The 19,146-nt window shown below is 39.8% G+C and overlaps 2 protein-coding genes across 2 annotated transcripts; one reads left to right on the forward strand and one right to left on the reverse strand.

The window, feature by feature from the left end:
• The first annotated feature begins 1,428 nt into the window (after positions 1-1,428).
• Positions 1,429-7,575, forward strand: dhrs7 (dehydrogenase/reductase (SDR family) member 7). Its single transcript, XM_029460563.1, has 7 exons — positions 1,429-1,686; positions 3,202-3,354; positions 3,570-3,676; positions 4,075-4,314; positions 4,830-4,952; positions 5,071-5,286; positions 6,787-7,575. Exons 1-7 carry the CDS (start codon positions 1,557-1,559, stop codon positions 6,826-6,828), a joined length of 1,011 nt encoding a protein of 336 aa, XP_029316423.1. The 5' UTR covers positions 1,429-1,556; the 3' UTR covers positions 6,829-7,575.
• pcnx4 (pecanex 4) lies at positions 7,218-18,635 on the reverse strand. Its single transcript, XM_029460562.1, is given in 13 exon segments — positions 7,218-8,389; positions 8,584-8,770; positions 9,243-9,826; positions 9,828-10,349; positions 10,965-11,068; positions 12,786-13,146; positions 14,543-14,665; positions 14,834-14,934; positions 15,051-15,258; positions 15,260-15,590; positions 16,532-16,711; positions 16,818-17,588; positions 18,503-18,635. Coding segments are annotated over 12 exon segments (3,651 nt in total). The 5' UTR covers positions 17,516-17,588; positions 18,503-18,635; the 3' UTR covers positions 7,218-8,137.
• Between the last annotated feature and the right edge of the window lie 511 nt (positions 18,636-19,146).

Raw genomic sequence — 19,146 nt, forward strand, 5'->3', positions numbered from 1 at the left:
TGCAGGTTGCGTACTCGAAAACATGACATCATCCCTGAGTTGTGGCTGCTCAGGCTGCAAACACAGGAGGTATGTATGCAGAAGAACATGGGCTCACACATCTGATATATAGCCTGTACATTATAGATATATAGATAGGGCAGAGGATGAGTTTAAGGGATTCATGAATTCAAATGTATATTTGTCACATACATTTAATATGATGTATTAAGCAGTTTAATATAATTTGTAATATGGAAAAAGAAGGATCTCCCTAATAAGGTATTGCATAGGCACCAATATCAATAACCTGCCTTTATTCTTCAGTATTGTTTTGGCCTTAAGAAATATATGAAGTATAGATATTTAAATGCAGATGGTAAACTATACTCTTATCAATTGGTGATAATTATGAGACATCCAATACTTTAGAGATTTAATGTTATTTGTCCAAATATGCCATATGTGATAATTATATCCAGGATTCTGCTGTAGAACCATCTGTACCTCTCTTGAAAGAGCCCAGTGTCACACTCACCTTTTTTTTTTTAGCTTCTCCTGTTCATTCTCTGTTGACCTGTGAATTATTGCAACATCAGAGGCCATGGACACATTTTTCCATCTCCCTCTTGGTTACATGATGCTTTGTGTATTTTTGTATTACTTTGCTGCACATTTTAACAAAGTGAGGATGGGCTTGGCTTATTTTGGTTTTCCATCTCTGTTCTGTAATAGAATTTTGTTTTGAAACATAAATCATTTTTAGAGAACCAACAAGTTTCTCTGTAACACTGTGTAACTGTTGTGGTTAAAGTTCATTATTGCAAAAGGCTGACATTCACCGCAGAGAAAAAAGGACATTTTCTGAAACCTTAAAAGGACGGAGAATGAAAACTGTTGCCTATGAAATTAAAAGCGAACAGATGTCTTACAGAGTGATTGGTAAACCTGCATTAAATAGTAAAACCATTTCAAAAACTGGCAATGGAAATATGAACAACAAAGCACTACAACAGTTGACAATAATAAGGACCTAAATATTGTTTAAAGGTCCATTGTGTAGGATTTAGTGCCATTTATAATAATTATATTATACTCTATTTCTGCTAATAGATCCTAAATCAAACACAAATAGGGCCTTTGAAAAATGTATTACAGATTAAGTTTTGCTTTCATGATGCATATTTTATTATAATAGGTTATTATAATTCCTAAATTATTTGATTTAAATCAAATGACCACATAGAAAATCTGGGGCCATGCAGTTTTCCAGCACAGGACTGCTGTTCACAGTGTACGAAGAAGTTGTCCCAGCACTTTATAATACATACATGATTTGTTGATGAACGATTAAGTGAGAAATATGGTGCTTGCTTCACACCATTAATTGATATTTATCTCTACGGTCGGCAGGTGCCCTCTCCCAAAATTGACTTGTGTCGAGCTTTAATTTTGAAAATATCTGAGCGGAAATGACGTCGATATCCGTTAGCTGTAGTTGTGTTTTGGCTTACGCTTTATTTTACAGTAATAGCTGCTAAACTTAAACTATAACTGTATTCATTCACTTTCAAAAAATGGACTGTTGCATTGTATCTGCACTGTGGTGTCTTGTAGCCCTTTATTTATTTATTCACTGTCTGTGTTTTATTTTCGCGGATGCAGACTTCACTCTGCTGTGGGCAAGTCTGTTCGGAAACAGGCCAGGTGAGCTCATGAAACCTGTCCTCATGACTCTAATTGAGTCCCGTTTTTTGATAACAAACATGGGAATGTATCCGTTTGTAAGATATGACTGGAAATAGTTAGTGACGATGTTTCTTCTCATTTCCCGATGAACTCCCAACGTGGTATCGTTGCACAAGTCAAATGTTTTCGTTTCACCTTTGTAACTCACATGATGCTCCTCTTGAGTTTTTCAAAGGTCAAACTCCACTTTTTATATCTAGTAAAAGCTTTCCTTCAGTCTTCCAGTCCAGTTTATGCATATCTGGGGTTATTTTACACACGTTTTCATATCAATACATTTTGGTAAGGTTGTGAGTTTATTTACTTATTTTTTCAAATTTTGGAAGTTTATCCTCAGCTCCTACAATAAGTCTGAAACAAACGTGTAGCCAGAAGGACAATTATCCCCCATTAAAAACCATTAAAACCACAGTCTTTGATTCCACGACCATTACAGCATAGTATCATGCCTTGTATTATATCAGACTTTCAATCTGGTACGTCACCAGATTCAGTCAGTTTCTATTTTCCTACACACAAATAACAAAGTTGTTGTTATTCATTGACCTAAAGCAAGACTGAAAGAATCCCCCTAGCATTTAGCATACAGAAAATAAAATGTTCTCCCTAAAAAAAATGGCGGCATTATATAAACAAACTATCATTCAAAGGGTTGTAATTCTGAAACAAATTAATATTTGGTAGTCATGGCAGTGTTTGGATGTAGACATGTTTGTTCTTTAAGGACATCATAGCAACTTTTTTAAAGTGAGGCAAGTCTATATCTATGAGATCCGTATCAAGATTGTTTGATTGCGTTATGTGCTATGTTGAAAAAAATACTACCAGCCAGTATATAATTAGGTTTTTTTAAACTCCCAAATCTCAACATCTTATCAGCCACAAAAATTGGATGGGCTATAATTGCTACTGATGGCTGATGTGTAGGAATCAATGTTGTGGTCAAGGTTGATCGAGTAACCTTTTTAAACTATTTTTATTTAACTAAATACTTTTGGAATTTACCATTTTAGAAATGGATCCCATTTTTGAAATGATCATTTTAGTTTTTCATGAAAAAATATTGCCATCAAATAAATGTAGTGGAATAAAAGGTCAAATGTTTCCCTCTGAAATGCAGTGTGAAGTACAAAGTGGCAAAAAAATAAATGTTACTTTCGGCCACTGTAAACAACAACACACAGGGGTGAACATTAGTCACCAAAAAAACCCCTACTTAAACTTTTCTTTTATGGACCTCCATATATCTCAGCTGGTTTGTGTTAGATATATGACTTTGGCTTCCTGGGAGTTATTATAGCAGAAATGTGTAATATAGAAAAATATTGGGTTTCTTCTGGGGATTTTATGGAATTGCTTTGATGGTCCAGAACAAGTGATTGTCCAATCCACTTTTTATTTACAAAGGGAGGCTCATGTTGACGTGGAGTAGAGCCAGATATGATATGTTGACAGTTGTTTTTTGTTTACCAGAGAACAAGCTGAAAGGGCTGGTGGTGTGGGTCACTGGAGCCTCTAGTGGTATTGGAGAGGAGCTGGCCTACCAGCTAGCAAAGTGTGGGTCACACCTCATCCTGTCTGCTCGACGTGAGGATGAGCTGAACAGGGTGAAGCGTTGCTGTTTAGGTAAGAATATTATTATTATTAATATAAAAAAAAAGCTTTTGTATGGCCTGCTTAAAAGAAAGCGTAGTTAAAATTCACCAATACTTTCTCCTTGAATTCTCGGAATTCAGCAACACTGCAGTGCAAAACAGTAACATCATTATTAATACTTTGCCAAAGGACTTTCATTACTCAGTTGTGAGCAGTTGAATTCTTTCTGTCATTTATTTCTCAAGAGTGCTCCGACCTCCAGGATGAAGATATTCGTGTTCTTCCACTTGATTTGTTGGAGAGGACAACGCACAAGGAAAAAACAAAAGCCGCGATTCAGTACTTTGGACATGTAAGGCCACCGCAATTGCTCTTTTCTAATTCAATGTTTTCATCGTTAGTTTCCTTGCAACAAGAACATTTCTATTTGATTAACAACTAAATCAGGTTAGAATGCAGAATACTCTAATATGTTGTTTTCGGCTTGTGATATTGTTATGTTCCTTTTAATATGTGTATTAATGAAATGAAAATAAAAAACCCAATTACAATATTTAAGTTACTGGTTTTCACTTGCATGACTCTTTGCCTTGTTTGAAGGCATCTGTATTGCTTCTGTAAACATTTCACTTTACACTTTTCCTTATACTATGTACAGATGTAACTATGACCAAAATTCTCTCCATGCATTGTAATTTAAAATAAATTAAACTTTCCTATTCTCCGGTTTTGTCCACTTTTCTGTTTCAGATTAATGTCCTAATTAACAATGGCGGCCGAAGCCAGCGCTCACTGTGCTTGGAGACTAGTGTTGATGTGTATCAGGCCTTGATGGAGCTCAACTTCCTGGGTACTGTCTCCATCACCAAGCAGGTGCTGCCTCACATGACGCAGCGAGGCTCCGGGAGCATTGTGACTGTCAGCAGCGTAGTCGGCCTCGCTGGGGCGCCCCTGGCAACAGGATACGCTGCCAGCAAACATGCTCTCCAGGTAAAGGGAATACAGATGCTATATTTATTAACAGTAATATTATGTACACTATTGTTATATATTGTAGTATACATTTGTTATTTACTTCTATTTTTCCATATTTATTGTTGTTATATCGTGTAGTACAATGCTCACATTTTTACATACTTATTTCTATTTTCTTATAACTTCTCTATGTTTATATATATCTTTATTCTAAAATGAAACTACTGTAATGTCACACAATTTCCCCCTAGTCAATATAATAGTAATCAATAAACGTATTTCTGATTCTGAGATAGCAACTGTACAATATTCACATAACATTGTGTTTTCCTTTCTGATTTAATTCCCTCAGTGTCCTTTAGACAGTCTTTACCAACAAGTTGTTGATGACTTAATATTTTCCAGGAACTCTTTTATATCACAGAAGAGCAGATCTGGTTTATCTGGATCTCCCCTTAATTTGTATTAGTTTCATATGTGAATTAAATACCTTTCCAAGTTATTAGCTGTGATTAATGTATTGTCTGCAGGGTTTCTTTAATTCCCTTCGGACTGAGCTGACTGACTTTCCAAACATACTCATCAGCACAGTGTGTCCAGGGCCTGTGCAATCACATATTGTCCAGAATGCCTTCACGGAGGAGCTGACCAAGGTATTGGTTATAACGCTGTTGATTTTTAATGTGATGCTTTGTTTTACCTGTCTTTGATATGACTGCAGCTATTTCAGTAGTCTGTTTTCAGTAACCCAGTTTCCTTGCCTTACCTAAGCCCATGGCTGCAGCTGGTAACCAGGAGCACAAGATGCCAACAAGTCGCTGTGTGCATTTAATGCTCGTGGGAATTGCCAATGGTGTCAAGGAAATGTGGATTGCACAGCAGCCCTTCCTCATGTTTTACTACGCCTGGCAGTACGCTCCCACATGTGCCTGGTTCATCACAAACATGTTGGGCAGAAAAAGGGTGCAGAATTTCAAAGCTGGTCTGGTAGGTATTTAATCTCCTTGTAGGAAATCTATGTGTACAAAGTCAATATGGTGCGTATTCAACCAAAGCATGGGCTCGATTCATAATCAGGGTGATCTACCTAAAATCTAATATCACATATATTGATGATATTCAAGATACGTTCATTTGTTGTTCGCTCATTTTCACCGCTATGTGCTCTTAGATAAAAGTTCCTTGTGACTTATCATGACTGTATGTAGATATATAATAATTGTTATTTTTCAGCAGAGGACCACCTGATATGAATAACTTAATTATCCCTCATCCACAGCCCAGTGCTAAGTGCACATACTGTCACTAACGAGCACTAACACAGCTGGTTTCAATGAATCTCGTTAAACTTTGTCCAGAATTCTACAGTTAAAAAGTAACTCATCCACATTCAGGATGTGTTGCATGAAGCCAATAATATTATTATATTTGCTATGAAGTCATACAGTTTAATGGCCCCTTAGAGTTTCAGTTTAGGCCCTGCAAACTCATTCAAGTTATTTTTTTGGAAGATAATAAACGTTAAGTATAAAGACTGGAATCAGATAACCAGGCTCTGTCCAAAGGTAACACGGTCAGACAAACAACTTTTAACTAACAGGTTACATCTTGTTTAATCTGCATAAAAACAGGAATTAGAATTTTTTGGCGGGGAGGTCATGTGCTCGACTAATCCATAATTTTACTCCAGGAAGTTATTGAAGTTACACCCTAAACAAATAATACTTAAAACTACTTGGTGTACCATTGATGTATAGGACCTTTAACAACATCTCCTGTACTACTGCAAAATTATTTTACATATTTCAGACGTATGTACACCTGGTTAAATTCAGATTAAAAAAAGCTCTGTTTGGTCGGAAGTGCTCACGTGATGGGAGCAGTTTGTTGTTTCTGAATGTTTGGCCTTGCTATTGCATTCTGTATGGTTGACCTTGCGCCGTTAGACCTGGGACCGGGGGATTCTCACTGTGTCAAAGGACTTAAAATACTTGAATAAATCAGAACGAGGCAGACACTATACAGAGCTGTGTCTTAACAGCTGGGGGCCTCAGCTGTTACTGACCTTGCTTGACTCTAATAAGAAGAAGACGGTGGCCAGGGTATGACAGTGAGCACAACTACTTCCCTACAGTGCCGACTGACTGACCAGTGTGCCTGTTGGCCTCTGCTGGACAGTGACAGCTGGGGGCCGTGAAGAAAGGTCATGTTCCAACTGGCCAGACATTGGAGCGTCACATGCTTATACTTCAGTAAGATCTGTGACGTGTACTTTTGAGACAAAAAAACAAATTGACAAAATCGACAGTATTCCTAAACAGTGAAGTCACTAGTGTTCAGGCAATATCACGGTCATGCTTGTGACCACCACACAATTACTCCAGATTTCAAAATGGCACCAGGATGCAGTGCATGTAGGTAGTTTATGTTTGAAAGAAAATATTTCAGTAGTCAAGCATTGCTAACAGCCAGCCTTTTGTTTTGCAGGATGCAGACACGGCATACTTCACTAAACCCAAGACCTCCTGAGAGTCACATTGTCAAGAGGAAACGCATTGCATTCCTGATGTTCGACCTGGTAAAAGATATGGGTTTTCCTGGAAATGTCATCTCCAAGTAAAACATTTAACAGCTGATTTTAAGCTCAGTGCAAGTCATGGTTTAATAAAAATGGGTACATTTATTTCATTACGCTTTCACCTCAAATGTGTAAAGTAAAATCCGATATTTCAGTAAAATAAAAAAAAGAAGAAACGTAACAAGCATCTCAGATAATGTGAACTTCTGTACGAAAGCCTACAGGAATGTATAACTTATGGATTCCGTGTAATTAAGCACTAATCACTAGTATGACTTAAAATTGAGTTAGGATCAATTTTCTGCCCAGGCGAGTTTGTATAGTGAAACATAACAAAACGTCTTCTTCCAAGCTTTTTTATTATGAGTATATACAAGTACACATATAAAAATCACAATATGTACAAGAGAATATGGACAAATTCATTTAACTCTTTATTCTAAATTGTAAACAAGTGAATTGTAAACAAAACAATAGCACTAAACACCTTACACATACAGCAAGACATACCCAAGGCACATCCTTGATATTTTAACAAAACATTAAAAATCTTGTTTTTGTGAACAAAAAGGGAGATCACCTGAAAACTGTGAAATCTTAAAAGTACAATAAAACCAGAGGTATTCAGCAGGTGTCATCTAGAGGGGAGGTGGGCAAATGTATTCACTTTCTTTTAAGCACAAACGATAATAAACAAACCACAAAACGAATGTGCTTTACTTGAAACCCATCAGGGATTTGTCTTGTGAATGTGCTGTTCTAGGAGGTAGTCCACATTGCCAGTTAAAATCTGTTAACGACATTTTGCAACTTGTACTAGAGTACAGTCTTGATGCCACTGCTTCTTCCTCTGTGGTGCAGGAAACAAATGTTACTTTTCTGAATACATGTGAGTCAACGGTTTCAAAAGTAAAACTCCAAAATTGATTGATGTTTTCTCTTGGGAGTTGCAATAGTTTCTTCATGAATTTCCTAATAACCATTAACTTTAGAAATGTTGCTGTGGTAGTACCGACTGAAAAGCATCCTCTGCGCGCCCCGGTAGCTCACTTTGCAGAGCGGGTGCCCATGTACTAGTACCAAGTCCTTACCGCAGCGGCTCAGGTTCGAATGCTACCTGCTGCCCTTTGTTGCATGTCACCCCCCCCACCTCTCCCCCTTTCCTGTATCTGTACTATCCAATAAAAGCATTAAAGACAGAAAGAAGAGAAAAGCATCCTCCTCCTGCTCCAGAGTATGTTCAGCTGCAGAAGCCATCGGTCAGAGGCAGGGGAAGTGAAGGGGGGCTGAGGAGTAAATGGGGTATCCTAGAGGGGGATCAGCTGCCTGAACAGTTAGGTTCCTTAGCATGAAGGGGTGAGCCTGGATGCTATAACGCTCCTCGTCATCATTAGTAGCATACAGGAGCTCCCAGGAAAGGTTTGCCCACTGTCCTCGCACCCCCTCTCCATTCAGACGTCCCACCTGCACCAGCTGCTCCTGCAGGGACAGGACTCGCCCTGTGTACGTACCCTGTGTACACAGACAGTCAATGATACAAATGAAATACACACATTTCCCTAAGACTGGCTCTAAATTGCAATTTATAACTCCCTCAATTTTATTCCAATGACAGAATAAGAATAATATGTAGGTTTCAACAGATGTACTATTATTTTTTTTTAAGCTTAGACAGGATGTAAAAAAGGACTAATGCGTGTAATTACCATAGCGAGGTCGTGTCCTAGAGAGAATAGGAAAGGTTTCTCCTGAAGGATACTGTCGTGCCAGCCTTTCTCCGTCACCAGGCCAATGTACCAATCCCTTTCATATTCCTCCAAGGTGCTGAACAATTCCTCAGGGGACTCTATGGGCCCTAGACTTGCTTGATCAAATAGCAGCTTGAAACTGAACCTGAAAGTGAACCAAACCATAGAGGCAGAATTTAATGAAATATAAATCTTCTTTCTAGCACAAAGCAGAATTAACTAAATCTATAAAATTGAGATAATAAATCACAGGATTATGTATCTAGCTAATCTGTTTGATGTGAGGTGGAATAGGATATAGAAAACCAATATTATACAAAATATCAAAATATTTACTTTTTTTATTATTATTTAATTATTTTCTCAATTACTTACATTTCCTAATCAAATGTGTAACTACTACTACAATTATTATTAAAACTTTCTTTTTGCGGTGTAGGGATCGCAGGGTGGGAGGAATATACAGTTGTTTAATAATTATCTTTTTCTTTCTTTTCTTAGAAGTAACGACTGTAAAGGATCACAAATTAACAAATGAACAAATAAAAAGTTTAAAAAAGAAAAGAAAAGAAAAAATGTACCAAAAAAACCTAGAGACTCTTAACTGCCAATTTTACCTGAAAGCCCGAAGTGCGAGCTGGTAAAGTTCTTTACTTGAGGAGAGCCAGTCGAGTCCTTCCGTCCATGGTATATCTCCACAATAGAGTCTGTAGACGTAACTGGGACTGGTGAAGGCAGACTCTGCCCCCAGTGATATGAGACATGAAAGTGCAACCTGTGTGTGCAGCTCTTTCAAGGCTTCATCCTCCTTCAAGGCTTTGGTCATGTGCTCTGAGGTCTCGCCCTGCACAGTAGACCCAAACTGCCCCAAGGTGAACCGAAACCAGTCCTCAGGAAACAAAGGCCTGAGCTGCAGCAAGCGGGATGGTAGCAAAGGTGCAGTCCTCCACCCTGTCGGTAGGTTGAACACCTCCGACTGGGGGCAGCTGAAGTTCAGCTGAGGGAGAGAGCCGGGACTCTCTCTGAAGACCTCAGGGTTACGGCCTTTATCCACTGCTGGCATCCCGATGCCCAGACCCAGAGGCTGCAGTGGCTGCAGTGCAGAGAGAGCCATGTTTTCAAAAAGGCTGTCCATCTCCACAGAGCCTGGCAGAGAGGCCCCTGTCTGCAGCGCTTGCGTGTCCAGGCTGAGCCTCTGCGGTCACCAATGCCACTGTCCGCCTGGCTGGTTGAGGTCCAAATAAGTCGTCCTCATCTGACCAATCACCAAAAGAGGTCAGACTGGAGCTGTCCTGTCTGAATCTGAGAGAGGACACATTGGATTCTACCACAACAGCCTCAGGTGGCTGGTTACAAGTTGTCTGCACAAACTGGGAAGACTGGGACTTCCTGCCTCCAGCCGCTGGACCCTCTTCACCGCTCCATAGAAATCCTTTATGCTTCTGCACACAGTATCGGAGGAGCAACCAGACCAGTGCTTTCAGAAAGTCATCTTGAAGTTTCCTCAAGTTGTCGTGAGAGTCAATGATGCCAGAGAGCACATTGCGGGCATCAGAGTAGACTCGCACTGCAAGAGCAGCGCAAGGGGTGAGGGCGTTCCCCCAGTGAAGGTTAAAGCCCTGGGTGAAACCAAGCCGCTCAGGGCGCTCAAAAGCAGCCTCGAACACCTCGTCCACCCTCCGTGCCTCCACTGTGTGGCAAGATGTCTCCTGCAGCTCCAGACCCTGTAACAAGCCACACTGCACTATGTAATCTGGTAAATGACTGTAGTGATTCTTAAAAGGAATACTTCACACACAAAATGATCATTTGTATATCAATTAGTCTCCTTGTGTTGAAGCAAACCTTTTCTTGCATGCCAAGAAAATTCTTGATGACATGAATCAAATGAGAGTTCAACAACAGCGATACTAAATCGAAGCATCTATTTACACACTCTCAAACTATTTGTGCATTATAATCCAAGTCTCATTTATCCAGTCGTATGCTCTAATTCCCAATAACATGCATTTTCACTAAAACATGAGACCTTTTATGCAAATAGTAAGGCTATATCGATGTGTTTGGGAAGCATGCAACTGGATAAACGAGACTTGGATTATACTGCATGAGTTGTGAGAGTTTGTAAAATTATGTTTTGATATAGTTTAGCTGTTGTTAAACTTGCATTTGATTCAATTCATCAAGAATTTTCTCAGTTTTTGGATTCTTCGTTCACCAAGGAGGCATGAACAAAATGTATTTTTCAAGAATTCAAGGCAACACGTGGAGATTGATAAACAAATGGTCATTCTGTGGGTGAAGTTTTCCTTTAATAGACAAACACAAAGATACAGTACCTTAATGTTGACTGTACAGTAGCCATATCCTCTCTCCAGGATCATTATCCAAACCATACGGTCCTGAAAGCGCCCAAGAAAATGAGAGCCTGGGGCTAAAGAACCTACACAGGGGGAAGAAAATCATCAGCCATCCATGTCTCTAACATGTTAAGATGTGATCTGTAAATTGAGAACAAAGTAATGGCGCACATTCCTTTCATTTTGCGTCAGCCGGCATCCCTCTGCAGACTATGTGGAGAACATTACTACCGGATCAGCTGCAGGGAGATGTGTACCATCACAGTTGTACAGGAAGGTCATGATCCAGTTATAACTGCCTGACTGCACAGAGATCTAAATATAAAAATTTTCTTAGCCTTAGCTTTCCATTAGTCTCTAAAAATCTATTCCTTTTAAACAATACATGCAGAAGATAGACGTTTATTTAAACTCAGATGAACAGAAATGAAAAGGTGATGGAGGCTTTTGTTTTAAATTGACTAGTGCTTGCTTGGCTCAAGAATAATGTCATGTCCCAAAACGACATCTCAGAATAGTCCCAGCCGCTACCTCATGATGGGAAGTGACAAGCTGGGAAGAGTCCTTTCCCGCTCACTGCTCCACGGCCCCCAGCGTGAGGAAAGCAAGAGAACACTACAAACTGCCATCGTTACACTGTGAGCATTAACCTAACAAGCGCTTATTATGAATTATATATATCTCAGCTACAGCACCCCAAGCTAAAGAAAAACAAAAAAACAAGATTGAGTGATGACATCACCGCAGCAGCTTTATTCGGTTTTGAATCATCAATCCATAAATAAGGATTCTCTATTTTTTTTGTTTTTTTTCTCTTGCCTCCTCCTGATAGAGCACAGAACAAAATCCTAGCAGCAGCTCTGTTTGGCCTAAGAGTATTACGCGGTTAATGGTGTGGAAACATTTGGATGTAATGAATACAGATCAGAGCTATTTTTTTGGGTCACTTCACAGGAAGCTCAACTGGATCATGCAAGCTCGCATTACTGCCAGCAAAAAAAAAGCTGCTCACTACAACATTCTTCTTATTATTAAACCATATGAGGTGATGGTTCAATGCTCTTTGACCTGCATACTGTCCCTACTTGACTCAAAGGAAAGTTCACTCACTGCAATTATAGCAGAAGTCAAAACACATTGTAGTAAAAAAATATACAGTACAAATTTATATATATATAAAATATATATATACACTTCAATATTAAGTATATATATATATACACACACTTCAATATTAAGTATATATATATATATATATATATATATATATATATATATATATATATATATATATATATATATACACACACACTTCAATATTAAGTATATATAAAAAATAAATATGTATATAAATAACAAAATCAGCAAAGATAAATGATTGAACTAAAATTAAAATGAAGCCATACATTTAATTTTAGATATAGTTCTGAAACCTTTAATTTATCAAATTGGAAATTAAATAATTATAAAAACTATATAAATTCCAAATATTTTGATAACAAATGAATAATTTAAGTTATTTCTTCTTCTTCTTCTTCTTCTTCTTATTATTATAACAAACATTTGTGTGCTATTAACTGATGGGTCAAGAATGATTGACTTGTTTTTTTTAATAAAGACTATTATTTGCAGCATTATTTAGATCTGATTATAATATACTTGGATGCTCTCAATGAACACTACAATAACATTTTGCAGAAATGCTAAACTAGTAAAAAGTGTTTACTTGGAACATTTGATAAAGATATTTTTTTTAAAAGGCACCCTAGACAGAAGACATATCAAGCACGGACAACTAACCCAGTGACCCTCTTGCAAAGGCCGTCCTCAGAGCAGAGGCCAGACTTCCGCTCATCTGCTGGTAGAAGATCGAGTCCGGGCAGGGACAGGCGGTACCAACGGGGCCTGGCCAACTGCGCTGAGGCCTTGGGAACCCCACCAGGAAGATGGGCAGGGTGAAGAGGGGCAGCAGAGGGGCAGAGAGCAGGGCAGACAGGGTCACCACGGCCAGCAGCAGTGGGCATAGGGAGGCATTCAGAGCCAGGAGGGTTCCAGCCGACTGACGGCGCTGCTTCTTCTCTGTCCAAGATGTCACCAACACAGTCAGGGTGAACTTTAGCTTGGCGAGGAACTGGGTCAGTCTGTCAATCAGGAGGCCCACCTGGATCAGACAAACATGAAGAGCACTGATCTACTGAATCTTCATCAGGTCTGATCAGCTGATGTTTGTGGAATGTACAGTTTGTTTCAGTGATTTGTGATTCATTCACTTTTCTTTTTTATTCTTTTTTTTCAAAAGGTTTGGGACAATTTCAAGGCAATATTTAAGCAATAGCTCACCACAGGCCGTGGTAAGCTTCGTGTCGGGTCGACTTTTTTTCTGGAGATGGGCACGACTAAGTCCACACCTCCATAGAAATTACGGTAAACTTAACTATTTCCTTTTTGTAGTGGGTTTTAGCTTTGTTACTTTGTAAAAGTAACAAAGTGATATCCTGTGACCCTGTCGCTAAGCAATCATGACCATTTTCTCAAATGAGTGATACTTTGTGCAAAGGAACTAGACATCATAACGGTGGTATTTGGTTTTTATATCACAGCTCTGAATCAATCAGATTGCTTGATTTGAGCTATACATTTTATAATATTAATATATACATGCAGCCACCACTTTATTGGATACACCTTTAAAACCAAATGCAATCTAAAACAGCAGCACATTCATAAATTCTACCTTTGCAAGGATAATAATGTGTCATTTTGATTGACACTTTCAGAGAGGTATTAATTAAACTACAGTGGTGATGAACGGGTCTGTGTTATATTAAAGGTTTGGGGCATTCAGAACATTAATATAGCAGCACTATTAACTATTTGCAGTGTAAATATATAGTGGAGTAATGTCCTGAACAGAGACTGAAGTCAGGTTCCCTCTGTGTGTGTTGTAATCCAAGTTTCTATGTGCTTTTCTTTACGTAGGCGGTCCGGCCGTGTGTGCTCTGGATTTCGTATTTTGAACCTTTAAGGGGTTTCTAAAGTTGTGACCCCCATTAACAAACACGATAGGTTTCTAAAATATTACCTTTCAATATAATAACAGTCGAGTACAACATGACCACTAACTATGACCTCAGTGATACACATATAGTGGAGTTAACACATCTCTTCAGTGTCAACAAAAACACACATTTTACATTGTCCTAGATTCGGTGTATTGGATTACATTAAATTGTATAGTTGTATCTAATAAATTGGCCATTTTAAATATATTTTTCCCAAAGGCTCTGTACAATAAATATCAAAATCAAAATGTTGCAATATGTTAGTAAAAAAAATATTATCAGTAGCCATGATGATGACAAGATGGCCCCGTTATATATTGTTTACTTTCAAAATCTCATGCATGTCAACAGTTCAGTTTGCATTCACAGCTACAGTGTAAACATTTGAGAGAAGTGTTGGCACTGCTTAGGGCAGATTCAAAACTACAGATTTGATATACAACGTAGAAAGATCTAATGTGGGGGGGATAAGGGGAAAACAAATGTCGACCTCACCAGAAGAAGCTGAACTCCTGTGCCCAGGTTGTCCCACCCTGGCAGCATGTTGTTTCCAGCTGCAAGCCGTACCAACACCACCACCACCATCTGTAGCAGAGCATCCTCTGAATTCTGCCACACCTGCACAGCAACAAAGAGCAACCACTTAATTTTAAGACAAAAAAAGGAAGTTGTGCAAAGACACCAAGAAGCCTGTAGTTACTTTAAAAAGAAGGTATTTATTGTAATAAATATTCTCTGCATGTTGTGTTCACATTGATACTAGATTGTGAGTGAGTGTGGACATACCACTCTGAAGGCTCGGGTGAATCCCACACTGAAGGAAGCCCTGTGGAGCAGCTGCAGAGATTTGTCCATAGACAGGAAAGCAATCATTGCAAATGGAGACACTGTGAAGTAAAACACACATTAAGTGCAGGTGAAAAATGCATTTACATACAGAACACTGTGGTTTTCACTTCTGAGAAAGATGTAGAGCTTGGGGGAACAACAGACTTAACCTCACCAAGATAAAGAAGGACTCTTCTGATTGCAGCAGCAATGTATAATCTTCTGCTCCTCTGCTTGAAAGTCTGCACACTGGACATGCCTTTAGGGTACAGGGGATTAAGGAACACCCCTCCAAATACATAGGCCCCCTGGATCTCTCTAAGAGCCCAACAGAGGCAGAAGAGTACGAGGAGGAGGTAGCTGACGGGCGCTTGGGGTCCCTGTTACCAAGCCCTGGGGCTGAGCTGAACCGAAGAAGTGATGCATCAGCCCCGCCTCTGCCGTCGCCAACAAAAACAGGGTCAAATAAAGTAGCAGCTCCCTGCAGCCCAGATTCCAGCCAAAGGAACTGGAAGGAGGAGACGATGACCCCCTTCTGCGAAGGCCACGGTCCCCAAAGGCTGCCCTGGGACCTCTGCAGAGTGTGCCAACCTGGCTGAGGTCCAGGCTCAGCAGAAATCCCGTAGAGATGGAGAACAGAACCACACCCAGTGTTGACGGGATGAAGTAATTACACACAGCCAGGGCGGCAGATAAAGCGAACATCAACAGCAGCCTGTGGGACAGCGTACAAACAATAAGAAAGGGCTGATGATACACAGGCTCCTGTCACACTTGTCATTTCAATGTGACTATTAGAATTTGATGAGGCCTAGTTTCCCACATAACACATCTAACTAATATACGGGACATATTTATTACCATTGCATTGTATTGACTGTTAACACTGCCAAAAGGCATGCTGGGTACACCACGCTCTCCTTCAATGAACTTTTGCACCCAAATGACGCGGAATATACTCTAGCATTGCTAGGGGATGCAACTGGCAGGTCAATGTCTCAGTTCCCAAGGAGGCGCAGTGTAGAGTGTGGAGTTGTTTGGATGAGCGATTATCGAGAAAGCTGCAAGCAGCAATACCGGAGGCTAGGCAATCTGGCAGGCCTGTTTTGAAAGAGCACTGTACCAATAATGAAAAAAAACGGTGTTTTGCTCAAATTACTGCTGTAAAAAAAAAGTAGCTTCTGCTTTAAATCATCTAAGTGTCAGGAACACATTATGATTGGATTTATATGTAGTTTGGGTGCATATTAGATCATGTTTATTTTAACAATGAATAGAAATGGCATCTGATAAACTATGTTTGAAATCAGAGCTAAATATTCATGCTAAAATGATGACAAATAAACTTTATAGGGTAAATGTGATCTAATGTTACAATTGTAATAGTACCACAACTTATAAATATGGATGATTTTTGTCTCGACACCACGATTTATAATCTAAATATTTAACTTGCAGACACACACCGTGTACTAGATATATAAAATGACAAACACAACCATAGCCTTTATTAGAGATAGAGATTTTTTATATTAATCTCAAGGCATAGGAGGGATCATTTACAGACATTTTGTGGTTGTTTATGTAGTTTATGACTTTCAGATTTTCAGTTTTATTTTTTGCTCTCAACACAACCCATGTTCTTTCAATATGTACCTGAGGTTGCTGGACATGGGCGAGCCTCCTAGGCCAAAAACGAGAGCCTGCTCCATGCCCCAGAGGAGCAGGGCATCCAGGGGAGGCAGTATACCTAAGGCCCAGAGCAGAGGTAGGAAGAGGAACAGAACATGGAGAACCTGGCTGGCCAGTTGGAGCTCAGGGACAGGGCCTGAGAACCTAAATCAGAGCAAGACATTGCGATGTATTATGGCAGCAAGCAACATAAAAGACATATACAAGAGGACATCTTAATTAATCAGACAATTGTGGTGGTGTTGCTCACCTATCAGCCAAGTCCACAGCAATGAAAATAAGTATGTACAGGGGCCGGGTGAGTGGGGTGATCTCATAAGTGTCCTGTGCCTGGAAAGTGGCCGTCTCTGTGGCTGTATTTACAATGAGGGAATACTCAGCTATACACAGTGTCACCCAACTCAGGACAAAGACGACCAGGGATATGCCGATGCTGCCGTAGAGAGCAGTCAGTCTGCCAAGGAACACATACCATGTCCCAAAGCCACAGAGCACACCAGCTAGTACTGTGTGCAGCACCACATTCAGTCCAAACCTCTTCCCGGGGGCTATAAATTGGACCGTTTCTGGGCTGACACAGTGGGTAAATTCCACTTCCTCTTCATCAACCAGGATGTTGGGCGCACCTAGTCTCTCCACTGTGCCACTCCTCCGAGCAGCATAGAGTGCCAGGGCCTGGACACCCGCCGCAGCCCCGAACATAAGCATACCAGCGAGCACTGTGGCGTGGAGCTCCTGAAGCAGCTGCAGCTGGCAGAGCAGAGTACCAATGCCTCCAAAAAGCCATGGTGTCAAGAACAAAACTGCCTGATTGACATAGACATAAGGTGGGGCACAGTAGCCCAACTTGAAGCGTGGACCACCCAACACTGTCTGGGGGAAGCGCTTCCAGAAGAACTCCTGTTTGTACTCATTGAGAAGGGGCACATCTGGCCCCATTCTGACCATTCCCGAAGGGGTGGCAGGTCATCTCCGCACAGCTGAGGGAGAGGGTCCATTCATCATCCCATATACAATGAAGCTGTCTGCAAGGAAGCACACCTTCAGTTAGGCAATGGATAAATAATTACATAATAATTACAATACAGCAGAATATCATTGTCATACAACAGTAGCCCCAGTATGTGCCTCTAGTAACATTATGCAAACTGATGATTGATGATGATGATGATGATGATGATGATGATGATGCTATGGATGCTATGGCAGAATAACGGAATAATGGGGTTCAATTGTAATGAGCACTGACGGATAATAATAATAATAATAATAATAATAATAATAATAATAATAATAATAATCATATACCATGTTATTGCTCATCTCATTTTAAACAAGTAATACATAAGCAAATTAAATATGTTTTAAAGCCATTTAACAACAACAGGACAAACATGGCTGAAAACCAAACTCCTTCGGCACCTTCATCTTCATCAATCTGATAACAAAACGTAAACGTTATCAAAATATACCTGAAACTGAAGTGAGTTAACCGGTATGTTGAAATTGTCGTTAGCACCTTAGATACTAATACTCCATTAAACGTGGATGTTTTAATAACAAAGGAGTAGCGAATATCCTTTGGTTTATAATGTATAGCACAATAAGATACAACTCAGGAGCAACAGCTGCTGAGTTGCCATGAAAACACACAGAAGCAGAAGCTTGTGGATGCGCTAACCTGGGCTAACCTGTTCAAGCTAGTACCCGGACATTTCGAGTCACAACTCATACAACCAAACCAGATAATTAACTATAAGTAAATCGTGTTCTGGACCTCCCTGAGGCTGTTGTCATCTTTTAACGTTAGCTAGCTATATTATTGTTAGCTAGCGATGCCAGCAAGTCTTTTCAGCTTCACTATTGCGTTAGCTTGCTATCACTAACAGGTAAATAAGAGCAGCCTGTGGTGACAATGGTGTGAGACAAACTTACCGTTAACAGCAGAATAACCAACTGCAGATACACTCTGGTTAATATTTGACGATATAGGTAGTATTTTGGGGGAAATGGCGGAAATTGTCAGCACTAACATTAGCTGCGAGCTAACTGCTTGAAAGCCAAGCAACATCGGCATGATACACAGATCGATTGTAACCAATAGGAGTTGAAAGAATATGAGAACGGGTCCCCTGATTGGCTTGGAAAGCATAGGCCCCGCCTTTACACCATTCAACCCCGCCCCTTCAACTACACACGTTATTAAAACAAAAGAAAACAACACAAATACATGTTTGTTGTGGGGGGGGGGGGGGGAGTTGAACAAAAAAAGCCGTAAAACATTGGTTTATGGCGTGCAGATGTGATTCTGCGAGTTGAACAGACTGTGTGTGATGTTAATGGCGCAAAATAACTTTGGCACACAGCTGTTGTGTTCATTGTTGCTGTTTGCTTAGGTGGAAGAAGATATCTTGGCAATCTCAAAGAAATGTTATTTTAATAAGGAGGTTACAGAATGGTGATTGAGCCTATGGTCCACTGATGATAGTATTGCAATGTTTGTATTATCTATTACAATTTTTTTCTCTATTGCACACACACAAAAACTATGCACACAATTCTGAAAACATGAAGCTTAT

Source organism: Cottoperca gobio, chromosome 22 (assembly GCF_900634415.1).
Source record: "Cottoperca gobio chromosome 22, fCotGob3.1, whole genome shotgun sequence".
NCBI lineage: Eukaryota > Metazoa > Chordata > Actinopteri > Perciformes > Bovichtidae > Cottoperca > Cottoperca gobio.